Here is a 27,668-nt window from a genome sequence, read left to right as displayed (position 1 = left end):
GTTAAATGAAGTTTCTTGTTTATGAAGAGTGTTTTTGGCTGTGTTTTAAAATGTGACAATAAGATTAAAAAATATATTTTCAAGAAAGGTGTTCATCTTTTGTGAGAAAAGGAATCCTACTACTAAGTGATCAGAATCAGTGGATTTGAGTGGAAAAAAAAATTCACCCAATTTAGTATTTTAGTGCTGGCCTAAGAATCTACTTCTGGTACTGCTAATTAATTAAGTGTGAGTAAGTAATTGATTCACTTCCTTTTTAAAAAAGACTAACCAGACCATATGTGAGGTTAGTAGTTATATATAAAATGACAGCAAAACATGACACTCGGCAAATTTTTTCCCTTTGCTGAGCTGTCTTCTCAAATTCCTTTTCCTATTTATTAAGGACTGCCTTGCTCACCAGCTCCGGATCGTTTCTGTAGTGTGTTCTTTCTTTTGATTTAGGAAATAATATGTTTTAAATGCTTTTCTTAATGTGTTTTAAAGTTTTTTCACTTTGGATGTGCCGAAGGCCAGTACAAAAATAAATACTTAAGCTATTTTGTTGGTAGCGACTTGCATAGATCCATTTCACATTGGCATTTTGGGGCAGAAAAATTGGGGATGTGCTTGTTTTATGTATGGTTCCTCCTTGAGGCTTCCTTAAAATGGGGTAATATCACAGGCCTTAGGAATCAGAACCTTTTTTTGCCCTTTTTTTCAGCAAGGGGGAAAAAAAAACAGTTGGGAAACGCTTTAAATGAGTTGGGCGTGGGGGGAAGGGAGAAAGGGTAGCAGTTCTTTTTTTTTTTTTGTCCCCACTTTTTTTGTCCTCGGTTTCCTCCAAATGGATTTCTCTATCAAAACCAAGTAGATTCTTGGAACCTGGGCTAAGTTTAGAAATCTCAAGTTAGAATAGCGCAAGCCCAGCCCTTTCAGGGGGGAAAAAAAAACAAACCCAGAACAATTAAATAGCTTTCTGAAGATACACATTTAAAAACTGTTTATCTTCTCGACCTTCCTTACGTTTGAAGAAAATCTAAGGTGTTTTTGGCTCATAGCTGCCTTCTAACCCGCGCGCAATAGCATAAGGTTTTTGTTTGTAATTCGGGGTGACCCAGGGGTTCGGGCCGCGGGCCCCTCCCCTCGTCCGGGCACACCTTGAAGAGGGGGTGGCGGGGACGGGGGCCCGGGTCTGCGCCTGCGCACACCCTCGCGGCCCCCTCCTGGAGTACCTGTCACTGCTACAGCCCCGGCGCGCGCCCGCCACGTTAAGCCGGATGGCGGGAGGAGGGGTGCGGGACGGGGGACGCGGGGAGGGGGGCACGGCGCGCGCGTGCGCGCGAGTCGCCGGGTGAGAACCGGGAGTGCGCGCGCTCGCCCCTCGCTCGCGTTCTGGAGGCGGAGTCTGCGGCGGTGGGCGGAGCGGGGGCGCGCCTGCGCTGGTCACGTGGGCGCTGGGGCGGGGCTGGGGCGGGGCCGGGCGGCCGGTGAAGGCAGGGGGCGGGGCGTCTCCGAGCGGCAGGGCCGAGGGAGGGCGCAACAGCTGCTCCCAGAACACTTTCTGACCCAACAGTCCCCCAGCGCCGGACACGCCGCGCCCCAGCGGCTCTAGGGACCCCCCGCGCCTGCACTGTTACCGCGCGGACGAGTAGGGGGCGCCCGCGCCTTTGCCCCCCGTGCGCACCCCCGCCCCGCTCACCTTAGCCCCGCGCCCGAGGTGAGCCCGGCCCCCAAATCCTCCGGGCGGGGGCGGGGGTGGGGGTGGGGACGCTCCTTTTTTGGGGGGTCTTGGAGGCGCGAAGCCCCGGGGCGCTCCGGGGGATGGCTGCGCCCCTCGCTCGGAGCTCCCCGTGTCTTTTGGGGGGCCGGGTGCCGGCGCGGAATCCGGGAGGTGTCCGCACAAAAGGCCGATAGAAACTCCGCGACGCCTCCCTCCCTCCCTCCGCCCTCCCCGCCCCCTCCTCTCGCGCCCGCTCCTCCTCATTCAAACCCGGCCGGCCCCAGTGGTGTCAGCTCAGTCCCGGCCGCCGCCGCGCGAGGAAATGGCCGAGGAGCCGGAGCCGCAGGTAAAGGGGGCGCGCCCCCCGCCCGCGCCAGCCGGGGCGCCCGCCTGGCCCTGCGGAGGCTCCCGCGCCGCCCCCGAGGCGCCTGGCTCTCGTTGTCTTGTCCCCCTCAGGATGACCCCAGTCCCCTGTCTGCGCTTTCTCTCCGCTCCTCTAGGGCGCCCCCTCCCCTGCCGACTCCAGCGCTTCCGCCCGCGGGAAGGTGCGGGCGACCCGGGCTGTATCCGCGCTTGGCCGTCACACTCACGCCGCACGATTCAGAAGGGCTCGGGGTGCGGGGTCCCTTGAATCTCCTCCCCGAGCGGGGGTCCGGGAACCCGGGGGCTGCGGGGGCGGACGGTGGGGGGCTGTTCCGAAAAGTTGGGTCGCCTCGCGGGGCAGGTCTCCCAGTTTGCCCACTCGGCCTCGGGGCGCGAGGGGAAGGTGGACGCCCGCGCGGGGTCCCCCGTGATGGCCTGGGAGGGGCCGGGGCAATTTGGAAACGGCCAAAACAATGCGTCCGGACGGGCATCCCCCGCAAACAATGGCAGGGACGGTCCACAAGGGCCGAGCGGAGGGCGCGTCTAAAGGGCCGCGGGAGGGGCTGGGCCTGGCCGCGGACCCCGACGCACGCCCGGGTGACCCCCTTGGGTGCTCAAAAATCCGTCCCCAAGAGTTCCGGGGCTCTTGCTCATCCCTGAGCACAGGGCTGCGTTTCCTGGATGTGTGCGATAAGGTGTTTTTTTTTCTTGTTCAATTTTGAAGATTTTTATTTTAAAGTCTTAATGTTCTCTAAACTCTTAAAGAATATCTTTACAACTCAATTTTAGTGGAACACCAAGAGCCAGTTAGAAGCCGAACTGGAAACTGTAAAGGGCAGGAAAGATTGAAATGCTAGCCCAAAAGTGCTGCTTGCCTGTTTTTTTTTTTTTTTTTTAAAGGGAAGTTTCTGCCAGGAGGTGCCGAGTGGCGAAACCGCTCAGTTTCAGATGCACAGCCCTCTTCTCTCTAGATTTGGCTCCGATTGCGAGCGGGACGGGATGGTGGAGGGGAGGAGGGCGCTGCTGGGGGCCTGGGAGGCTGGATTTGGGGCTGCCTGGGCGGTCCCGACCGAGGGGCAAGACCCGGCACGCGGGGCGCGCAGCTGGAACCTGGGTCTCGGGGTTTTGGGAAGACGTTCAGGGCCCGGGTTGAAACCCACATTTTAGGTTTGTAGGTAGGGCCTGGGACGACGGGAAGACGCATTCTTGGGCGGGTGGGGTGGGGGTGGGGTGAGCAGGCGGGGAGTTTTTCTGCCAGGTTTAGTTACAGAAGCAAGAAAAGGACACTTCTGGGACCCTGGCATCCTGGCCACACTAGGAGCCTCAGAAACTTTTTTCTCTTTTTCTTGTTTTCCTCCCAAGAAAAGGATAGTCATTTCAGGGTTTAAGGCTTTGGGATATTGTTCCACTTCGAAATTCCTTGAGCCTCAGTTTATCTTCCTAGATTAGCCTAGGGGCTTGAAGCGTTGAACATTCCTAAACACGGAGGAAGTAAATGGCGGTTGCAGTAGTCCATTGGCCAGTTTGGGGGGTCCTGTATTATTGGCCACTGTGTGTCCCACAGCGTAGCTAGGTTTCCTAGTTTTCTAGATCGTTTGGAAGCATTAAGCTGTATGTTTTAAGAAGCCTAGGTCTGATTTAGTTCAGGTTGATTCAATTATGTCTTCATCGCTTTTGAGTTGGTTGAATGACTTGACATGAGATTAAGCTCAACAAAAGAAAAAGCGAGGTAGCAACAGCTGCCATCCAGGCCTGGCCACTAGGTAGGGGTCTTAGGAGGCCTTTTACCTTCTCTTTTGTATGTCAGGAAGGACGTTTACAATGTCCTTATTTTACTGTACTACTTTCCCCTGAAGTAGATGTTCTTTCTTGCTTGATATCAAGGGAGACTTAAAAATGCTAAGTTTTATGATACTTAGAGAGTGAGTAATAGATGCAGTTTCTAAAAGCCTTTACGTGTCTGCAGTGACAAGTGCAGAGGAATAACCTCATTGCTTTTTGTCTGAGAATACAACAAGCAAGCCACTAGTTTGTGCTTGCTTAGTTAATGAGTGCTAAGAACTTTTAAGGTGTGTCCTTAATGGTAGATAACTTTTTTTCCTTCTGAGAAGTCATATTTATTTTAGATACTGTTTTGTTCAGTGTTCTAGAGCCTAAAAGTGTTTCGTTTTGTTTTGTTTTTCTTAATCCTGATGTTGCTGCCATTTTTAATCAGTTATAAGGATTAAATTCAGAAGGCAATGACTTAAAATTCAGTTGTCAGTTACAACTCAGATTTATAATTTTAGTTGTTAGAATGGGATTAATAATCTGTTTGGGATTTTTAATTACTTGGTGTGATGAGGAAAGCTAGTCTTTTAGAATTGTGTCTTTATTTGCCTACAGAAGGAGGAAGTAGAGGACAAGATTATGACTTTCTTGGTGAAGGACATTTACTTTGCTTTAGTGTCCCACTTCTTTCCTTTTGTCTTCACAACACCTTCCTAACGCTTTGCAGTTTGACCTTTGCTGTTTTTTAATAACTTGTGAGATCGAAGTTTAGCAATTATGTGTTGGGTTCGTGTTCCCTTTCACTTCTTACCCCAAAAAAGGAACTAATACACCACTTAGAAAAAATTTGCAGAAAACTTTTCTCCCCTTTACCCTGAGGAATCTATTTTGGTAACAGCTCAACATTTTTTTCCAGGTAGTAGGGGAGGAAGGAGGAGCAGTGAAGGTTTTGACTTTGACTGCCTTTACTTTAAGGTGGGGGCAGATTTGCATTTTCTTTGTAAGCCTCCATTTTTTGGCAGGAAAACTTCAGGGAGGGATAGGAGCCCCTAATCCCCTTCCAGTGGACTTGTTTTGGAGGAAATCTGAAAATAAGACTTAATCATCAAGTCACTTATAAACTGATGAAATAATTAAGGAATATAATGGCCTGGCAATGACTAAGTCCTTCTATCTCCTCATTGCAGATAAATGCTAATCACTTTTTTCTCTCTTAACAACATTTATTATGAAATGGCATGTTTTCGCCACAGCAGGGTAGCCATTTCCCAACCCTGGAGCACTCTTAATTCTGAGATGCCTGATTAGAGCCTCAGGGGTCCCAAAAGATGTGCTGTTTTCCCACTTTATAAAATGACATTCTTTTCTCACAGTTGTCACAAACATGATATTGGTGGATAAGAACTTTGGAGTAGTTTTAATGACTCTTGACTGCCACTTTAAAAAAGTGGCATCTTTTATCTGACTCTTATTTGAAAGTAAATGACTAGACCCGTTTTATGTTTTATATGAAGCTTAGTTTCCATTTGCTTAAAGAAAAACTCAAATTGTTCCATCTCTTGTATGCCCATATGGCCTGTGTGTTATAGATTTTGAGGTTGCTGGGTGTGATTTGTTTTAAATGGTTCATTCCTAATTTCCCATTTCAGTTTAATCGCTGAGCAGAATGTTTAATGAATAAATTGGGAAAGTGAAGCTGAAGTACTGAGCAATGGCTATTTTCAAGCTTTAGAATTAGAAAGTAGGAATGAAAAAGGTGAGACAGCTACATAAACTGAGCATTCCACTAGTAAAATAAATGTAATAACATTTTAAACCCAGTTACTACAGTTGAAATATAGAGAATAGTTTTCAGATTACTGGGATATTAAAAAGTAAAAACCTGAAAGGTATTTACAGAACAGCTACCAAAATGGAATTAAAGGAATCCCAATCTTGTTAAATATTCTAAAGAGTGAAGGATTTGGTTACAGCATGTAAATTAAACTTGAGACAATGGAGGGGTGTCTTGATCAGCACACCTCATCTCCAGATTTTGGGGGGGAGGGGTGTTAGCTAGCTTAAATGCACGTGGAAGAAAGAATGTATTACACACAGACGGCAGGAAATTTTCTTAAATTCGGGTGAAGGAAGCCTGATTATTGAAGATCACTTAATGGCCTCATTTTAGGGGCAGTATAAAAACTTTTCTGAAATGTTGATGTTTTTAGAGTAAGGTGTAACTGAATTGTTTTTCTCCAGCCAGTAATACAGTTAGACAAATTTGCAGTGATATCTGGGGCAGAGGTTTTTGAATTTAGACCTGAAGGGCAGATAGAAATCTGACTTTAAGGAAGTGGAAGAACAGGGACCATTCTTTCCTAAAATCTGCAGCTCACGATGACATGGTCAATTCTTGTACACATCTATCTTCCAGATAAATGGGGGAAGCCCCCACTAGCCAGCTGCCGCCACATATTACCCTTTTATATTTAACGTTGGAATGCTTTCCATTTGAACATTTGTTGACTGACTGTTCTAAACATCTCCATTACTTCCTGCCCAGGGTATCAGCATAACTGAGTTACTGGAAATTTGGGGACAGTTTGGTAATTTTAAGATAAAGTTGAGAAATAAAATTACTAAACCTGAAAAGACAGCTGAATAAGTTTTATGAGAGTTAGTTTGATTCCTTACTTAGCCTTTGTTCTTATTAAGCTTCACAAAAGCTGCTTCTGACCTCCACATGCCTGTACTTCCTATAGAAAAGCTGCCCTGGACTCAGAAGCTAGGTTTTTAACGGGTTCTGTAGTGTTTTTATATTGGTGTTCCATTATTTTCTGGTGTGTCTGGAAACCTTTGGAATTTAAAATATAGTTAAATGGACTGGAAATGTAGACTCTAGACATTTCTTGAATCAGCATTAGGAATAATACTTTTACTTTTCCTACCCATATCAAATAAGGATAACGTAAAGCAACTCAGTTAAACCAGAAGAAGCGTTTTTCTTTCTTCTGTAATCAATATAGGGTTTTTTTTTTCAGTTTAGAAATCTACTGAACAGTGATTGTATTATTAGTTAAAAGGAGACTTTTCCCCTTGATTTTGAAAGCAAACAGGTGACTGCAAAGAGCCAGATATACAACTTTAGTATGTAGTCAACAAAAGAAACGAAGGGGAATATTTAAATCTTACAGAAGAAAGACCTTATGCCTTAAAAGGCATTGCCTAAGTTTGTATTTAACTAGGTTAGTTGAATTGGGTTTAATTCAGAGTGCTCATTGGAAAAAGTGGCATAGTGTGTAGTGTAGTGGTTTAGTAATAGGCATAATTATTTGTGTATATAGATGTGTGTATACATGTCCACACACATACACGTTCAGTGTTTTCACTGTAGAGAGTTAAAGAGTGCAGGTAAAGATAGAACGGGTTATTAATAAACTTGTTTATTAATTTGCTGCAATCTCTTTGGTGCAGTTAGGCTGTCAAATTTTTACACATATTTAAGGTTGTGCTGGTTAAGTAGTAGTGATAGGAGAAACTGACAGCAATGCTTAATCTTGCTTAATTAACATTTTTAAAACTTTAACTTTTCTTATAACTTTTTTTCAGATCAGGATGTTTTTAAAAACCACTTTGCAGATTACAGTATCTGTTAATATTGAAACTAAAACTAGTATGTTATACTTTAAGTTCTTATTAAGACCCCTTAACTGCCCTTAACTGATTTAGGATGAATCAGGCAGTTTCTAGTTAATGACACTCAAATATACTATATGATTATATTTTTTATAGTACTTTGGTCTCTAATCCTATTTAAAGTAGGTAATTTCTGAACAATTGCTGCAAAATGAAATTATTTCCTGTAAGAGCTTCCCAGGTTGTCACCTTAAATATAAACTTTGAATATTCCAATCTTTTTCTTTTGCTTAACTTGTAAGCATCTTACCACAGCTATGTTAGGAAAGTGGGGTTGACCATTTAGCCTCGTGGGTGTGACCATAGTAATTTCCTTGAAATAGTATTGAAGGATTTGGGGGATTAAAAATAAAATAAAAATTAAAAAAACATGTAGCTTTTTGATTGCTATGCAGAGTTTTCCCTTGTCAGATGAAGAAAAAATACTGTATGTGAAATATGGAGGAAAAACTTTTAGAAAAAGTGTAAACTTCTAAGATCTTGGAGCTAATTTTGTAGTTTTCAGGGTACAGATGCATTGGCCAGAAAATAGCAATTTAAGTTCAATGTTTTAATGATTACTTCTTTGGACACTTTAGTAACTAGGAAAAAGTAGCTTTGTTAGGAGTATGACAAATTACTTGTATGTAAATATTTGTGTTTTTGAGGACTTTGAATACCTCATTGCTTCATATTATGGTAGATACATATTCCATATCAGCAATGTAAGATACCTGCTAAGCTGAAACAAAGAGGCTATGCTGTTTCTAAAAGTTAACAGTTTGAGTACATCTGGATGTAAAGGAAAATAATCCCAAATTACAGTGATTGTCAGCAGAGTGGCTGTTGTACCTAATTAGTTGCACTTAAGCACAGATTATTGTGCTTTTTATTGAGCAGTGTATATATAATGTGTCGTATTTGCTATTTCAGAATATGCAGGTAATGATAGAATTCTTAGTAGCTTTAGTCACAGATGAGTGTGTAATTAGTGACCTAAAGAAAGAACACCACACTTAGGTTTCAGGCCCTTCTAGCAATATGGTTCCTACTGGATTTCAAAGATTATCTTGTGGTAAATTTTAAAAGTATCTACTTAAATAATTCCAGCATGAATTAAGCTCTAGTATTCTCTCAAAATATGGCTACATTGAATAATCATTTGCCTTAGAGGTTGCGGGTGTATAGGAGTGAAGGTTGAGTTCTGTCCTTTGCCTGAGTACAGATTTTAAAATGTTGGAAAAAGATTTTGTGAAGTATTATTCAGTGAGCTTAGCGTGTTCCTAATGCTCCCTTTCTTGCAAACTAAAAGCCTTTAGATTATACTGTTGGGTTATAATATCCTCTCTTCCCCTCCAGTTCTTTGCCGAGAAAGACAATTTCCTTTATCAGCAGTGCCATCAGGTTACTGCTGACTTCTGTGTGCAGGAGTGTGGAGAGATGGGGGCTTCTGGGAAGGGTTGTGTTTGTGCACACGCCCCATTCAATTGGAATGGTGATTTGCTGTTGGTAGATTAGAATTTCTATTTTGCTGTATTCTGTTACTAACGTCTTTATTGTTACAACCACTTTAATGATTACTGATTAGCAAATTGGTTTTAAGTGATAAAAGTATTATTCATTGTTTTAGAGTTTAAGGAAGTGTTTTGTCTACTTAAGTTACAGTTTCTAAGTCAAGAGCTGAAGGCATTTGCTGTCAGATACCCCTAGGATGCCTAGTATTTTTGTTTTGGGGGGTGTTAAGCGGAGTGAGTATGAATCCAAATGTGCAGGGTTTTGTTTGCTTGTGCTGACCAACTTTATGGTGTGATTAAATATGATTTTTTTATTACTCTTGAAGTTGTAGAATGGCAATTAGATGGCAGCCACTGATCACCTTGTAGGAGTTTTGAGGAACATGCAAGTTAATTTTAGTTTCTGATCAGCTATGGTTAATGACTCCGGCCAGACGTGCATACTGATTCCACACATGTGCTAATTCCATGGCGTTTATTCAAACCAGCTGTGTGTTGAGTGCCTGACCGTGTGACAGGCACCTTGTTCCAGGCATTGGGGACAGCAGTGGACAAGGCAGCAGTCTCTCTGTCCTGAGTTGTTACTTTTAGAAAAAGACAGTTACAGGCAAACCAGGGTTGTTTTAGTCCTGGACAGAAGTTTTTAGAGGAAGTCATCCCTGAGCTGTGACAATGCTTTGAGGGGTACGGTGTGCTGGGCAGTGGCACCTTTGGGATGCTTAAGGATTGTCGTGACCTTGGGAGCCTAGGACAGTTGGGTACAATTGACTATCAGAATCTGTCTCAGATGCTTCCCTGGAGAAAGAATTGCTGCTGTTTTGCCAGAATGGTTTCCTTCCCCATCTGATTATAAAAGAAGGCCCCTTGGCCTAGAATGCCTGCCCTCATCTCCAGGTCCCCCATGCTGTTCACCCTCTCTGGCAGAGTGGAAGCTTCCTCTCTCCTAAGATCCCTTCCACTGAACCCAGCAGTGAAATAATCCTAGATCGTTTTGTATGGAGAGTGATGGTAACTTCTTTAACCCAGATAATTGAGAATTGGAATCAAAACATCTTACATTGATACATCTTTTCAGTAACTAAGTTATGCTGTTTCCCTGTGTGGGAAATAATAGGGTTACACTCACATCTTATTTCTTCTTCTTCTTTTTTTTTTTTGGAGACAAAATCTTGCTCTGTTGCCTAGGCTGGAGTGCAGTGGTGTGATCTTGGCTCACTGTAACCTCCACTTCCTGGGTTCAAGTGATTCCTGAGTAGCTGGGATTGCAGGTGTGTACCACCATGCCTGGCTGATTTTTGTATTTTAGCAGGTACTGGATTTTGCCATGTTGGCCAGGCTGGTCTCCAATTCCTGGCCTCAAGTGATGCACTCATCCAGGCCTTCCAAAGCATTCAGATTACAGGCCTGAGCCCCGTGCCCCGCCTCACATCTTATTTCTAATCCTGAGACTGAGTAGAGAGCTGGTGTCTTTTTTTGGAAAGAATATCAAGAGAGAAGTGGACTTCCCCAAAATTATAGTTTCACATATTAGTCAAGTTTCTAAAATACAGTAATAATGTTGAGAACTGACACAGAAGACTAACTTGGATTTTTTTCTTTTACTTCTTACCTGAGAAGGGACTAACTTTGATTTTGCTAAATAAGAACGTTAAAAAAAAAAGTCTATTCCCACTTTATAAAAAAATTAGTGCATTTCAGCATCTAAAAGTAGGAAGGACCTCAAATAAGTGAGTCTTTATTCTTGGCAAGGGAAAGCAGTGTTGCCAGTGCGAGATAACTTTTTCTAGGATGTGTACTGTTAGTCAGTTCAAACATTGCCTGGGATGCTGGCATTCAGTAAATACTTGTTGAATAAGCAAATTAAACTTAGATTTCTTTGTATAGAAACCTAGGTTGTTAATCTCATGTCCAAATATCACTTAACATTCTGATTAGCAGAGTAATTGAATATTCTTTTCAGTGTGTAGATCTATCCCCAGAACCACGGAATATTGGAACTGTAAGGGCCATCCTGTAGTTGAACCAACTGCATTAAATGATAGAAAGATGTGGTATGTGGCAGGGACAACTTTACAGTTGTGACTTAGCCAGACTAGAACTCTGATGTCTGGAGTGTTCTATCACACCAGGCTGGTCACCAGCCCATGTGTTGATCCTCCATTGTGATTGCAACAAAGTAAAGACTTGAGTCCATTTTTCTTTTACCCTAATCCTTGATCTGCAGTCTTACTTAGCAAAGCGTGATGTTAAAGATCTAGTTTATTCAAAACTAAAGATAAGGAGTACCAGAATTTCTGTTTCAGAGTGTAAAGGAGGAGGAGATGTTTCCTTGGCTCCTCTGAGCCTGCAGGCCCTCCTTGCTCTTTAAGGAAGTAGAGGGAGGGAAGAGAGTATGGTTTTGTTTTTTATGGTTACTTTGCTGGGAGTAGTTTGTATGCCTTTCGGTTTTCTTTGGTGGAATTAACTGACTTAAGTTTGAAATAGTTGGGACTATTTAGAAACAGTGCCTATCCTGTGTTTGCCATAAAGGTAGAGGGTCTTGGCTTTAGAAGTTAATTCTTCTACAGGACTGAAAATAGCTTCTAAACCAGAAGCAGCACAGCTAAATAATTTTCCACCTGGCCAGTGCATGATATGAAAGGTAGATTAAAAAACGAGAGGACCCCTTTGCTGATGAGAGACTAAGCCATGTTGAAACAGCCCTGTCGATTTTATGTTGCATCTATACGTTCACAAAGGAGTTTTGTGTATCTTTCCCTGTTTGTTGTTTGGACTAGGAAGCCCCACCCAGTGCTTGTTGAAGGCAGAAAGTTGTTGAAAGCAAGCAGGGATGTGAACAGTGGATTGAGGTTTCGAATATTCAGTGAACCAAAATATATCAGGGTTCCCCTGTCCAAGATGAGTGGCCATTCTGAGGTGTTTTGTATTTTTCGAATGGGAGTTTTAGGAAAAGTTCCTGTATTTTTGTGCTTATTTTGTTGATCTCTGTAAGTGCACTCTCTGAGGGTGTTTTTGGGCACTAAGATTTCTTGGATGCAGATTTGCTTGTGTATAAAACAAATTTTAAATGGTTTTATATAAGTCAAATTTTAAGTGGTTTTATAAACACTGGATTTAAAATTTTTTAGTTTAAAGCATTTGAATTTTTTCATCTGAATTTTCACAGTTCTTACAGTCTTTAGACTTAGGGAGGCTGTTGATGGCACCCACATGTGCATATTAAAATGTATTTAGCTGAGTTTAACAATTTCTGACCTAAAAGTTAACATTTTAGATTTAAGTCAGTAAAGCACTGTTTTAAACTGGATGAAATTATGACTTAGTAAGTGTACTGACTGGATAAAATGCCAGTGATTTAATTAACAAGCGAGTTTAACAGGATGCCCTATATATTCACTTTTAACTAAGTGAAGCAGTTGAATTAGGTACCTTCTCTGCTGCTTGGAAAAGACCACGTGACTCATCCACAGCAGCCTCCTCTTTGCTCTGCGTGTAGCTAACCGTTTGTTTTTTTTCCTCTAGGGTTTGGAAATCCCTTGTCTCCAGGTTGCTGGGATTGACTTCTTGCTCAATTGAAACACTCATTCAATGGAGACAAAGAGAACTAATGCTTTGTGCTGATTCATATTTGAATCAAAGCATTGGGGAGTCTGTATGCCTTGTTTGTGGAAAGAAGCAGTGACACCACCAGTGAGCTTCCTAAAAGTTCTGAAGAAGTTATAGGACTATACACTTTCTTTTGAACTTTTATAATAAATATTTGCTCTACTTCTGAAGCCCAGGGCTGTTGGAGGGGGTGAGTGACAAGTCTTACAAGTGGCCTTATTCCAACTCCAGAGATTCCCCAACGGAACTTTGAGATTATCTTATATGCAATCGAAAGTGACAGGAAACATGCCAACTCAGTCCCTCTTGATGTACATGGATGGGCCAGAAGTGATTGGCAGCTCTCTTGGCAGCCAAATGGAGATGGATGATGCCTTGTCAATGAAAGGGGCCGCTGTTGTTCCATTCAGAGCGACGCAAGAAAAAAATGTTATCCAAATAGAGGGGTACATGGCCTTGGATTGCATGTTCTGCAGCCAGACCTTCACGCATTCAGAAGACCTTAATAAACATGTCTTAATGCAGCACCGGCCCACCCTTTGTGAACCAGCCGTTCTTCGGGTTGAAGCAGAGTATCTTAGTCCTCTCGATAAAAGTCAAGTGCGGGCAGAACCTCCCAAGGAAAAGAATTGCAAGGAAGATGAAGAGTTTAGCTGTGATGTGTGCGGGCAGACATTCAGAGTTGCTTTTGATGTTGAGATGCACATGAGGACACACAAGGATTCTTTCACTTACGGATGTAGCATGTGTGGCAGAAGATTCAAGGAGCCTTGGTTTCTTAAAAACCACATGCGGACACACAACGGCAAATCGGGGGCCAGGAGCAAACTGCAGCAAGGCTTGGAGAGTCCGGCAACCATCAATGAGGTCGTTCAGGTCCACACGGCCGAGAGCATCTCCTATCCTTACAAAATCTGCATGGTTTGTGGCTTCCTATTTCCAAATAAAGCAACTCTAATTGAGCACAACAAGGTGCACAGCAAAAAACCTGCTTCCGGTCCCAGCAGCACACAGACCGACTCTCCACCAGAGGGAATGCCATCTTCGAGGGAAGAGTTCCTGCAGTTTTTAAACTTAAGACCAACAAAATCTCTCCCTGTAACCGGAAAGAAGCTTGTCAGCTGCGTACCTCAGCTCGATCCGTTCACCACCTTCCAGGCTTGGCAGCTGGCAACCAAGGGAAAAGTGGCCGTTTGTCAAGAAGAAGTGAAGGAATCGGGGCAGGAAGGAAGCACCGACAATGACGACTCGAGTTCTGAAAAGGAGCTTGGAGAAATTTGGGGCGCGAATAAGAGCAACTTGGAAGGTTCTGGAAAGGCCAAAACAAGTAAGGGTGGTTGTACGGGCCTCTCGCAAGATAAAGAGAAGTGTAGACCCTCCAACGGGGAGGCATCTTCTGCGGATGCAGATTCCAAGATAACCAGCAGCAAAGAGAAGCCCACCCACTGCTCCGAGTGTGGCAAAGCTTTCAGAACCTACCACCAGCTGGTCTTGCACTCCAGGGTCCACAAGAAGGACCGGAGGGCGGGTGCCGACTCGCCCACCATGTCCGTGGACGGGAGGCAGCCCGGGACGTGCTCTCCTGACCTTGCCACTCCACTGGATGAAAATGGAGCCGTGGATCGAGGGGAAGGCGGTTCTGAAGATGGGTCTGAGGATGGGCTTCCTGAAGGAATCCATCTGGGTAAGCTGTGCTGTCTCTGCCCCATGCTGTTCCTCTTGTGTCTGTCTGTCTGTCTTTCCCTCTGTTCCCATCTCCAGACAGCGCTGGCCGGGAGTGGGTCTGGATTGCCAGAACCAAGTCCAGGTTCTTTGTGGTATCACTCTGTGTAAGTCATGTCACATCTCAGGGCCTTAATTTTCTCATTTCTGTAATAACAGGGTTGACTTAAAAGGTCTCCTTGTTCTGAAAATACTTTTTTTTTTTAAAGGCTTTGCTCATTTTTTAATAACCTGTGCATCCAGCCCCAAAGCAGTGCTTCTCAGCTGGGGTGGTTTTGCTCCCAGTGTCTGGCAATGTCTGGAGGCATTTTGATTGTCATACTGTGTGTGTGGGTGTGTGCCTGGGTGTGTGCGTGAACGTGCGCGTGGGTGCCTGCTGGTCTCCAGTGGGCAGAGGCCAGGGACACTACACTGCTCAATATGCTGCAGTGTACAGGGCAGCCCCATCATCAAAGAATTATCTGGTTCCAAATGTCAGTAGTTTGAGCATTGAGAGACTCTAGCCTTCACTTAAGTTTTCCTGGCATTCCAGATATTTCAGTGGTGAATAACTGGTGGTCATAAAAGGTACCGGGAGTGATGTTCAACTAGAGCGGGAGTATTCTTTGGGCAGCCATTTGGTGCCGTCCGGAACCTCCTCCTTTCTGACCGGGAAGCTAGCATCCGTTAATAGCTACCTTAGGAACCCAAATGATGTCACAAAATACAGGGAATGTGAGTACACCAAAGAGCTCATTCGCTCAGCACAGTTTTTACTGTACTAATGGCATTTATAGAAACAGAAGGTGATCACTGAAGGCATGCTCACATAATATTCCTGAGCCAAGGTGGGCGTTATCTGGGTCAGAGGAGTTAGCCCATCCTCACTGTAGCCAGAGCTTCTCCTCTCAGAGTTTAATTTTGTTTGAATTAGAGGATCCTCCTGCTTAAAACAGTTGAAAAAGACCCTTGATGGGTCGGCTGTAATTGACAAATGAATGGTCAGAACATGAATTGGTTTTAGGAAAGCATTTATGTATGTATATATGTATGTCTTCCTTCCTTCCTTTTCCTTTTCCTTTTTTTTTTCTTTTTCTACTGAATCTTGCTCTGTCGCCCACGCTGTAGTGCAGTGGTAGAGTCTCAGCTCCCTGCAACCTCTGCCTCCCAGGTTCAAGCGATTCTCTTGCCTCAGCCTCCTCAGTAGCTGGGATTACAGGCCCCTGACACCAGGACTGGCTAATTTTTGTATTTTTGGTAGAGATGGGGTTTCACCACGTTGGTCAGGCTTGTCTCCAACTGCTGAGCTCATGATCCACCTGCCTTGGCCTCCCAAAGTGCTGGGATTACAGGCATGAGCCACCAGGCCTGGCCAGGGAAGCATTTATTGAAGTTGTCCTCCGTTAAAACACACACCTCCTTTTCCTCCTCTCAGTGTACCTTGACTGTGTGTTTGAAGCCTTTGGAGAACTGTGTGTGTGAGACTTACGAGGAATTTGCCCACACAGTTGATTGGACTCTTCCTTCACCCGCTCTTCAGCCAGTGCCAGTTCCTTTTCTTCTGATCATGTGATTGACATGGGAACTGTAGTTTGTATATCAAATCTTTAGAATGTTTTTGAGTTTCCTGGGACACAGGAAACTGGCACTTAGCCATACTACAAATACAAATCTTCAGTTTTCAGCAATCTAGAAAACACGTTATTATGTCTTAATGGAATCATGAAAAGAGGCTTTAAACACGGACTCCAGTTAGCTAAGGTTTCTACTCATGTCAGTACTGTTGAGGGCACCATGAGATGTGCCAGTGCCCTGAAATAAATGAAAAGGCTGGTTACTGGTGGGTGGTATGGAAAACAGGGCTAGATCATCAGGGACAGAAGACGTGGCTGTGGGTGGGAACACAGAGCTTGGTGCTGAGTTCTGGTTCTACCACTGCATTGTTTTGTGACCAATTAGGAGTTGCTTAACCTTTGCCATGATTTCCTGGTTTGCAAAATGGTTCTTCGACCCTTGTCTTCCACCTCCCAAGGATCATTTCAACAGCTTATTTGTAAAAAGATCACAGTCCTTTAATAAAAAACGTAACTGTAAAGTAAGAGGTGATGCTTGAGAGAGCAGGAACCAGGTAGATAGATGTGGAAATGTCATGTCCTTTCTTTTAAAGAAAAGGCATTACAGAGCTTTTTGGCTATGACACAACATATCATAAATCCTGACACATAGTTGGAAGGTGGAAATTGCAACATTGTACAAACTCAGTTATAAACTCAGTGAGTTTGAGTATGATTGTAAGAAAAAAAAGCTGGGAATTCTGTTTTTGGGGAATTGATTTTTCTAAACTTATCTGGTATTCTAGATTTATCATATTGTACCATCCACCTGGCTTTTTTTAAGATTTGAGATCAAGTAAGTTTTTAAAAAAAGTCTTACTTAGACACTTTTTTAGATCAAGAGCTTGTCTCTCTTACAGGTAGATATTAATAAATCAAGGGGACATTTATTTAAAACTTACGTTTTTGGGGGGTGGCATTTTCACGGCAGCCCCTCTGTCTTTCGGAGGGCCAGTGTGTGTGATTAAAAAGTCAAACACACAGTCCTTCCTGATCCCATGAGAGATACATTGTCCTGATTGTCCCACAGAGACTGAAGCCAGACACTGTGTCATTTGGGGACAGATTTTGATTTGTCAGATAAATTTTGCCCACATGAGTGTCTGTGGACAATACAGCCTGCTTTCCAAAACTTTTCTAAATTTTGACAAACTTTCCTAGGTGTTTTGCCCAATGCCAAACTTTTTTTTTCTGTTGGAGATTAAGTTGTGCTTGCTGCCCTCTAGTGGTCATTTGTTGAATCTTACCTTAAACAACTTATTTTTCCCCTGGTGGTTGGGAAGTGGATAGACGGTGTGTAATTGGCTCATTTTTCTAAATTACCTATTCTGAAGAAGAAGGTTTTTCCCGACAGTATGTACATCCGCCTTCAGTTTACCAGATGCTGCCTGCTCAGAGGTAACTGAGAGAACCAGAAGCTGCCCAGTCAATTCAGTCTATTAAATGATCTTTTTATGATTAAGGCAAACAAAGAAGTGAATATTTAATAGCGTCCTCTGCTAACCCAGAAAAAAAAAAAAAATCACATTATAACACTTTAAAACTTCAAACAACTTCAAAACAGCGTTTGGTGTGTGTCTAGCCTTTTTGTTCTACCCCAGAGTATATAAATTCTTCTCATGCTTTCCAAAAAATGTTTATATCAAGAATATTTAAGTCAGCATTCCTTATTTATGAACTTCAGCTACCTTCTTATATACATATTTCTGTTTCTCCTTTAAGATAAAAATGATGATGGAGGAAAAATAAAGCATCTTACATCTTCAAGAGAGTGTAGTTATTGTGGAAAGTTTTTCCGTTCAAATTATTACCTCAATATTCATCTCAGAACGCATACAGGTAAAGAACTTTTATTTTTTTAACCATGTGCTAGTCAAAAAAATTAAGTTATCTAATTTTTTTGTTGTTGTCGTTCACATACTCTGCTAGATCCTTGGAATAGCTTAATAAATACGTAGCATGTTGCTCACTCTGTTGCCCAGCTTGGAGTGCAGTGGTGCAGTGTGGCTCACTGCAGCCTCCGCCTTCGCCTCCCGAGTAGCTGGGGTTATAGGCATGTGCCACCATGCCTGGCTAATTTTTTTGTAATTTTAGCGGAGATGGGGCTTTACTGTGTCAGCCAGGATAGTCTCGATCTCCCGACCTCGTGATCTACCTGACTCAGCCTCCCAAAGTGCTGGGATTACAGGCATGAGCCCACAGCACCCAGCACTGACTTTTATTCTTATAGTGCCATTGTTATGTTGAACATGCCTTGAGCCCTTGTTCTTGTTTTGAAGTTCATTTCTTTCTTTCTTCCCCTTTTTTTTTTTTAAAGGGCCAGTAGCTTATTGAGAGCCTCAGGGGCTGACAGCTAGCTTGACAGGCTGAAGGCCTCTTTTTTGTTTTTTGAGTCTTGCTCTGTCACCCAGGCTAGAGTGCAGCGGTGCAATCTCGACTCACTGCAACCTCTGCCTTTCCAGTTCAAGCAGTCCTGCCTCAGCCTCCCCAGTACCTGGGATTACAGGTGCCTGCCACCACACCCTGCCAATTTCTGTATTTTTAGTAGAGATGGGCTTTCACCATGTTGGCCAGTCTGGGTTTGAACTCCTGACCTCAAGTGATTGGCCCACCTTGGCCTCCCAAAGTGCTGGGATTACAGGCGTGAGCCACTGTGCCTGGCCGAAGTTCATTTGTTTAGTTTATGACTAAACAAACGTATCCTGATTCTCATATAATTAAAACCTACAAGATATATATTTTTATTTTTTTAGAGATGGAGTTTCACCATACTGGCTAGGCTGGTCTTGAACTCCTGACCTTGTGATCTGCCAACCTTGGCCTCCCAAAGTGCTGGGATTGCAGGCGTGAGCCACTGTGCCCGGCCTAAAACCTACAATATTTTTAAATGCTGCATCTGCGGTCTTTATGATTTAGAATGAAATGAGAATCTACTTAGTAGTCTTTAGACTGTGAAAGGAGCTATGATGTCATGGTGTCAGAGGCTGCGTAGATATGAAATTTATTTCATCTCTTCCACTTACTAGCTGTGCACCCTTAGGCAAGTTCTTTAACCTTTTTGTGCTTTTAGTTTTCTTAGCTGTGAAAGTAGAATAATACTTATTTCCCTAGGAAGATTAAATAAGTTAGAAGTGTTGCTGTTTTTTTCTATTGAAGATAGGTATTCACAATTTCAGATACTTACGCCATGAGAAATCCTGTGATGGTAGAGAAGGCAAAAGGAAGAGAGAAGCCCGTTTTCTCAATAAATAGATATGTGGTCCATTTTAATGCTTTTTGTACACTTCTGTAATAATAGTGTCGTTTCTTGCTTTAGGTGAAAAACCATACAAATGTGAATTTTGTGACTACGCTGCAGCCCAGAAGACATCTCTGAGGTATCACTTGGAGAGACACCACAAGGACAAACAAGCCGATGTTGCCGCTGAAGCCAAGAGCGATGGTAAAAATCAGGACACTGAAGATGCACTATTAACTGCCGACAGTGCGCAAACCAAAAATTTGAAAAGATTTTTCGATGGTGCCAAAGATGTTACAGGCAGTCCACCTGCAAAGCAGCTGAAGGAGATGCCTTCGGCTTTTCTGGGCAGCGCTGTCCTCTCACCAGCACGCAAAGATACTCAGGATTTCCATAAAAATGCAGCTGATGACAGTGCTGATAAAGTGAATAGAAACCCTACTCCTGCTTACCTGGACCTGTTAAGAAAGAGATCAGCAGTTGAACCTCAGGCAAATAACCTCTGCAGAAGCCAGGCGGAGGTTGCTCCTCCTCTGGATGGCAGTGCCACCCGTAACCTTGAAGTTAGCCCCAAAGAGAAGCCAGTGGAGGGTGTAGCTGACGGCAGACACAGGCCAAGTATGGATTGTCATGAAAAACCTTTAAACTTATCCCTGGGGGCACTTCACAATTGCCCGGCAATTTCTTTGAGTAAAAGTTTAATTCCAAGTATCACCTGTCCATTTTGTACCTTCAAGACATTTTATCCAGAAGTTTTAATGATGCACCAGAGACTGGAACATAAATACAATCCTGACGTTCATAAAAACTGTCGAAACAAGTCCTTGCTCAGAAGTCGGCGCACCGGATGCCCGCCAGCGCTGCTGGGGAAAGACGTGCCTCCCCTGTCTAGTTTCTGTAAACCGAAGCCCAAGTCTGCTTTCCCAGCGCAGTCCAAATCCCTGCCATCTGCGAAGGGGAAGCAGAGCCCCCCTAGGCCTGGCAAGGCCCCTCCAACTTCAGGGACGGACTCTAGCACTTTAGCCCCAAGTAACCTGAAGTCCCACAGGCCACAGCAGAATGTTGGGGGCCCCGGAGCCGCCGCCCGACAACAGCAGTCTGAGCTGTTTCCTAAAGCCAGTGTTTCCCCTGCACCGGACAAGACGAAAAGACCTGAGACAAAGTTGAAACCCCTCCCGGTGGCGGCTCCTCAGCCTGCCCTTGGTGGCAGCAGCATCAACGGTTCCGTTGACTACCCTCCCAAGAACGACAGCCCATGGGCACCTCCAGGGAGAGACTATTTCTGTAATCGGAGTGCCAGCAACACTGCCGCTGACTTCAGTGAGCCCCTTGCAAAAAGACTGAAGTCTACCGTGGTTGCCCTTGACGTCGACCACCAGCCTGGGGCCAGTTACAGAAGAGGCTGTGACCTTCCCAAGTACCACCTGGTCAGAGGCATCACGTCGCTGTTGCCGCAGGACTGCGTGTACCCGTCGCCGGCGCTGCCTCCCAAACCCAGGTTCCTGAGCTCCAGCGAGGTTGAGTCTACTAATGTGCTGACTGTTCAGAAGCCCTACGGTGGCTCCGGGCCGCTCTACACTTGCGGACCTGCTAGTAGTAGTCCAGTCTCCAGCTCAGTGTTAGAAGGTATTGTGTGAGGGGTGTTGTGTTTAAATCGCACTGATGCTGACAGTGACTAATATCTTTTTTTTTTTTTTGAGACAGAGTCTTACTCTGTTGCCCAGGCTGGAGTGCAGTGGCACATTCTCAGTCAGCTCACAGCAACCTCCGCCTCCTGCATTCAATTCTCGTGCTTCAGCCTCCCAGGTAGCTGGGACTACTTGGTCCCAGCGTGGTGTGCACCACCACGCTCGGTTAATTGTTTTGTATTTTTAGTAGAGACGGAGTTTCACCATATTGGCCAGGCTGGTCTCAAAACTCCAGACCTCAGGTGATCCTGTCTCTGCCTGCTGGGATTACAGATGTGACAGATGTGAGCCACTGCACCCCAGCAACAGTGACTAATATCTAATCCATGCGTTCTCAGTGGAGATGGCACCACTCCCAAGGGTGGGGGGGGCAGGCGGCAAAAAGTTCTTGGGGGTCACGGAGAGAAGTATTCTTAGGGCAGTGGTTTGTGGTCCTCGAAAGCCTGACTCTGTGGGTTTAAGTCTTACCCAGAGTATTTTTTTAAAGTTTGTTTTACTTTTAGAGACAGGGTCTTGCTCTTGAGAGAGAGAGAGAGAATGAGTGAGAGAGACACGGGGTTTTGCCATGTTGGTCTGGCTGGTCTCAAACTCCTGACCCCAGGTTATCCGCCCGCCTCTGCCTCCCAAGTGCTGGGATTACAGGCGTGAGCCACTGTGCCTGGCCTAACTTAAATTTATTTTTTATAGAGACGGGGATTTGCCTTGTTGCCCAGGCTGGTCTGGAACCCCTGGCCTCAGGTGATCCTCCTGCTTCGGCCTCCCAGGGTGCCAGGATTACAGGCATGACCCACCATGCCCAGCCTTATTCTTGAGTAACTCTTCTTGTTGATGTTTTTCTGTTGTGGGAGTCATCATGAAAACAGTGGGTGAGAACCCTGGGCTAGTCCAGTCTTGTCTTGCTGTTGAAATTCCAGATGCTGCCACTGAGGCCCCAGCTTGCCTCACTTCATCACAGCCCTTTGCTTCCTTTGCACATTCATGATGTGCTCAGCAGTCAATGCCAACCCACCTGGGGTTTTGCAGGGGGTTCCTTTTTTTTTTTTGAGACAGTTTTGCTTTTGTTACCCATGCCGGAGTACAGTGGCTTGATCTCGGCTCACTGTAACCTCCTCCTCCTGGGTTCAAGTGATTCTCCATCCTCAGCCTCCTGAGTAGCTTGGATTATAGGTGCATGTACCATCATGCCTGGCTAATTTTTGTATTTTTAGTAGAGACCGGGCATCGGCTTGTTGGCCAGGTTGGTCTTGAACTCCTGACCTCATGTGATGTGCCGGCCTCAGCCTCAAATTGCTGGGATTATAGGTGAGAGCCACTGTACCCATCCTGGGTCTTCCTTACCTGTCTTACCACCCCCTACTGGGCTGTAAACTTCTTAAGAGCAGAAACTATGTCTTATATGTATAGTGTGTTGTCACACGCTTCCCACACAGGGCAGTATGGAGGGTGCCCAGTAAGGACCGCACGAGACCCTTGACCTAGCAGGAGCGGAGAGCGTTAAGAACTGCCGGCTAAACAGTCCTGTGAACGGTTTTGCGTTAAATGCTGTCAACCCTCCACATCCTTGGGTTCTGCCTCAGTGGATTCCACCAATTGCGGGACTGAAACATTTGGGGTAGAAAAATGGGTGGTTTTATCTGTACTGAACATCTGCAGACATTTTTCAGTATCATCATTGCCTAGAGAATACAGGATGACAACTATTTACATAGTATTTACTTCATATGAGGTATTATAATAATGTAGGGATTTTTTTTTTTTGAGACAGTTTGTTTTTTTGAGACGGAGTTCTGCTTTGTGGCACCATCTCTGCTCACTGCAGTTTCTGCTTCCCGGGTTCAAGCGATTCTCCTGCCTCAGGAGTATTTGGGATTACAGGTGCTCACCACCATGCCCGACTAATTTTTATGTTTTTTTTTTTTTAGTAGAGACAGGTTTTGCCATGTTGGTCAGGCTGGTCTCGAACTCCTGACCTCAGGTGATCTGTATGCCTCAGCCTCCTAAAGTATTGGGATTCGCTTGAAATGGGGAGGCAGAGGTTGTAGTGAACCTAGATCATGAGACTGAACTCCAGCCTGGGTACAAGAGTGAGACCTCTGTCTAAAAAAAAAAAAGTAGAAAGGAGGCTGTGCATAGTTCACACTATGATTACTACAAATTAATGGTGCTACAGATACTGTGAATGCTGCAAATACTACACTATTTTATATTAGGGGCCTGAGCGTCCATGGATTTTGGTGTCTGTTGGGGAGCAGGGGGCGGTCCTGGAGCCAGTGTTCTTTGGATACTGAGGGACAACTGTATTAACTTAAAAAATGACCTTATTTCCCCCGTAGGTAAATTGTTAACCTTATGACTGTGGGATTCTCCCCATGGAAAGGTGTCCTGATGGCGTCCCTCGTATAGGTGTCTGGCACATACCTGTATGCGTAAAAAAGTAATTCAGTGTCCCGGGGCCATCTTCCCCTTGGCAAACTTGATGAAACCACAGTGCCTTCCTTTATCAGATAGAAGCTCTGCTGGGTTGTGCTCCCTAAAGAGACAAAATCAGTTTTACACATTTCAGTTTGTGTTAGTTTTCAAATTGAGGATTCTGTGTGGTGACAACACTCTATCAAGAATTGCTTGATGCTGATTGGTTCAGTAGAGATAGCAAATTAAAAAACAATTGCTTTCACACACTCCAGTGGCTTTTATAAAATTTGTGAGGAAATAGTAATTTTTACTGCCTTTTGATTAAAAGTGTTGGTTTTTCCACCCATGGCGCTTAAAATGGACATGAATCAAAACTTTGTTTTCACTTAAAGGGGGAAAAGGCTCTGTGTGATACAAGTCAGATTCTCTCTTTTTCCCCCTCTTTGAGACAGGGTCACACTGTTGCCCAGGCTGGAGTACAGTGGTGCGATCCTGGCTCACTACAGCCTCAACCTCCTGGGCTCAAACAATCCTGCCTCAGCCTCCCGAGTAGCTGGGACTAAAGGTGCATGCCACCATGCCTGGCTAATTTTTTATTTAAAAAAACATTTTTTTGAGACGGAGTTTCGCTCTTGTTACCCAGGCTGGAGTGCAATGGCGCAATCTTGGCTTACCACAACCTCTGCCTCCTGGGTTCAGGCAATTCTCCTGCCTCAGCCTCCTGAGTAGCTGGGATTACAGGCATGCGCCACCGTGCCCAGCTAGTTTTTTGTATTTTTAATAGAGATGGGGTTTCACCATGTTGACCAGGATGGTCTAATTTTTTATTTTTAATAGAGATTAGGTCTCACCATGTTGCCCAAGCTGGCAAATCCTCTTTAAAGTCATTTAAGAAAAAAAAAAAAAGGCAATACTTTTACATAGATTGTTTCATTATTTTATATAGGTTTCAAAGTATTTTGGATGCCAGTATTTTTTCTGGCTTTTTATTTTAGTTTGAGTGACATCAACAAAATTCTGGGTCAACATGTTGTCATAAAAACAATTCAGTTGTAACTGTGCAAACAAACTGTGCGGGCGACTGTGTGACTGTGTGTTGTGGTTACATTATCAGTATCAGGAGTCTTAAATCGGCCTCTAACAACCTATAACACCTCTTACCTAGTTGTTTGACCTTAATTCTAATATGTTTTTTTTTCTCCCCCAATCAGGAAAAAGGCCTGTGTCATATCAACACTTATCTAACAACATGGTACAAAAGAGAAACTATGAGACTTTTATTGGGAACGCACATTACCGTCCAAATGACAAAAAAACTTGATTCACTAATTTGGGGGATAAAAGGTGAGCAATATGTTTCAATTAAAAACACTAGATTGGCCGGGCACAGTGGCTCAAGCCCCTTGGGAGGTCAAGGCGAGCGGATCACCTGAGGTCAAGCATTTGAGGCCAGCCGGGCGTGGTGGCCCATGCCTGTAGTCCCAGCTACTCAGGAGGCTGAGACAGCAGATCACTTGAACCCAGGAGGCAGAGGTTGCAGTGAGCAGATTGCAGATTGCACCACTGCACTCCAGCCTGGCTGACAGAGCGACATTCCGTCCACGAAAAAGAAAAAATTAGGATTGGTTTTTACTTGATTGGAAATAAACCATTAACTTGTCTAACATAAGTAACAAAATTGCTTTTAAGTTTGATTTGGATTTTTAGATGTTTTAAAATTAGAGTCCTCAGGATCTTTGGATGTTAGTGATGATAATAGGAAAAACGTCATGGCCACTGGAATTTACTGAGCATTGGCTTTGTGCTAGGCATTGAATGAAGGGCAGTTCGGTTCTATTTATTATACTTTCTTAAGTAAGGAATTTTCCAAACTATATTTAGTTTCAACCTTAATCACTTTAAAAATGTTTTTTTCCTTAGGTCTTGGCGCACGTCAGGGCTTACTCCGTGAAATTGAATTGTAGTTCATCCTTTAAGAAGCGAATGGTGAAAGCTACTGAAATAAGCTGTGATTGTACTGTACATAGAACATACAAGGAATCTACAAGGAACACTACAGTTTTGTAAAGTTGTTCTGTTAACTTTTGTACCAAATAGCAATAAAAACTAGTTGGAACAGTTGGAACTTGCATACATGGGGACTGGAAAGCTCTATTTTGTCCCTGAATAATATTTTTTTTAGAATCGACCAAATAAGTGGAATTTTTGCATACTTGAGCGCTGCTGAAAAATCATTTGGGTTGGGGGGGGATGGGGGAAAAGTATATAATGCTTGCACCTCAGGTAAAAATCTGTAAATATCTAAGTTGTAAACCTGCTTGTTCAAATACTGTGTGTATTCCTTTTCTCTAATACAGCTCATCACTTGGAGCAGTTTCTGCTATTGTGCTCTTTCATTTAAAATGTATGTTTTTTTTTTAAACTGTCAATGATTTTGTATTATGTTGAATCCTCTGAAATCTGTTGTTGTCTTAAAATTGTTAATGGAAGTATTGACCCTCTATGAATATGTGCTGCAGATAAGGAGGTCAGCCATTCTGAATTTGGCAGCATTTTATTGTAAGTTTCAGCATGTCAGCTGGGGAAGGCACCTTCCTTGCCTCTCCAGATTGTCCTGGAACCTCCAGGATCCTTGACTGAGGGGGTTGGGATGGCTTACAGGATTTTTAAGTGAGTGTGTCTACAGAGAAGCGTTTCTCTGTAGAGGAGAGTGACACATCGTGTAAACATAAGAAACTGTATGTGCAGTTACTTAAATTTGTTTCTATCAAATCATTTTTGTTGGAAAGTTCCAGTGTTTGGGGGTATTTGCCTAAATTAGCATATAAAAACGTAAATGCTAAATTATACATGTGGATTGCAGATTTTGGAAACAGTTTTAAGGGAAAGTTTTTGGGGAATGTTTTAGGTTTGTATGTGGTAGTCTTAGTGTGTCTGGCATTTGGGTGAGCTGTGGACAGACACACTAGAGTTGATTATAGACACGTTGATTCTGAAGAAGGAACTGCTGGCTGAGCCTCCTGAGAGTCGAGAAAGAGAAAATCTGTTTCTGGACCTCAGTTACCTTCCCGTTTTTGGTTGCTTGGAAGCAGTAACATTTTTCTCAGTGCACATGCAATTTGGGTTTTAGAGAAGATGGCCACCAGCTGGCTTCCTAGATATTTTAGTTCTTTAATGTGCTGGCCATGGCTGAGTTTATTAGTACATGGGCTTAGTGACCACAAAAGGCTTTATTAAGAAACTGTTTCAAAAATAAGTTTGCACTGTTCATTTTTCTGGCCTTCCTCTTCTCCATAGAGCAAGGGTAAAGTTCTAGAAGAATTTTTTTTTTTTTTTAAATTATGCAATGTAAGGTGTCTTTGATAGGAATCTTAGCTCCTGTGTTACAAGGGAGAACTAATTTGAGATCAGTCTGCTGGCATTGCAATGAAGTGCTTTGTATCAGGAAAGTGTACACTATTTACCCTTTTTCCTGTTCACAAGCTGAGCCATATGTACATAATCTAGATTTTGTTTTCATAGTTTTGCACTTTTATAGCCTATTTTTGAAGATTAACACATTTGCAAGATGATTGACTCAACTTTGCCTAATCCAATGAGTGTTACAGAGAGCTTGCTGTGACTAGAAACATAAATCTTAAAAGGGGGTATGTGATAATAGAGGGCTGGAATTTAAACCTGCATTTAAAAAAAAAGAATCACCAAATCTATTTGAAAACAAGTCAGTTTGTGTCATGCTGGAATTTTTTGGGCTTTCAAATTTGTCTTTTTAACCACATTTTTGAATGTATAAAAATACCAATTATTTTCCTACAGCCCTTTGTACTTCAAAATATTTTTGTGTCCATCAGTATTAACTATTGGTATACTACTGGTTTTATATGTGTTTTTTTTTCTTTGAGACAACAGTACATATAATAGAGGTACAATTTGTGGGACTTTTGTTTATGTATTTATTTCATTCCAGTTTGATTTATTTTAATTGTTGATAAGTTGTCAAACAGTAGACATTACTTGTTTTATTTATGATATATTTCAGCTTAAAGTTATGATATGTGGAAGTGTAAATATAGATTTGGTGTTTTGCAATCTTGGGTTTCAGTGTTTATTGTGTTTCTGATCTTCTTTTATTTAACTTTTTAGTTTTCTTTTTTTTTTTTCCTTCAGCCGTGGTCTCACTCTGTCACCCAAGCTGGAGTGCAGTGGTGCAGTAACAGCTCACTGCAGCCTCAAACCCCCCCTGGGCTCTAGTGATCTCCAGCTCTCAGCCTCCCAAGTAGCAAGCTGTCACACATGGCTTCTAAACGCAGATTTAAGGCCATATGGTTCATGCCTGTAGCTGTAGTCCCAGCACTTTGGACAGCCAAGGCGGGTGGGTCACTTGAAACCAAGAGTTTGAGACCA

General features: G+C 43.5%; 1 protein-coding gene across 5 annotated transcripts in view; it reads left to right on the top strand.

Annotated features, from left to right (window-relative positions):
- ZNF217 (zinc finger protein 217) overlaps positions 1–27,353 on the top strand; it is a 39,637-nt gene extending 12,284 nt beyond the window's left edge. For 2 of the 5 annotated variants that reach the window (XM_078372003.1, XM_035298955.3), the window contains exons 2-6: positions 12,529–14,296; positions 17,649–17,765; positions 19,243–20,790; positions 24,476–24,608; positions 25,185–27,353. In XM_078372003.1, the coding sequence (XP_078228129.1) occupies positions 12,877–14,296; positions 17,649–17,765; positions 19,243–20,790; positions 24,476–24,585 (3,195 nt within the window). In that variant the 5' untranslated portion in view covers positions 12,529–12,876 and the 3' untranslated portion in view covers positions 24,586–24,608; positions 25,185–27,353. Of the gene's footprint in view, positions 1–1,495; positions 2,318–12,528; positions 14,297–17,648; positions 17,766–19,242; positions 20,791–24,475; positions 24,609–25,184 lie in introns of those variants that run through there. The other 3 variants (XM_008996142.5, XM_002747661.6, XM_078372004.1) reach the window with 3 other exon arrangements.
- Positions 27,354–27,668: the final 315 nt, after the last annotated feature.

Source organism: Callithrix jacchus, chromosome 5, assembly GCF_049354715.1.
Source record: "Callithrix jacchus isolate 240 chromosome 5, calJac240_pri, whole genome shotgun sequence".
Taxonomy (NCBI): domain Eukaryota; kingdom Metazoa; phylum Chordata; class Mammalia; order Primates; family Cebidae; genus Callithrix; species Callithrix jacchus.
This window is presented reverse-complemented; position numbering and strand designations above follow the sequence as displayed.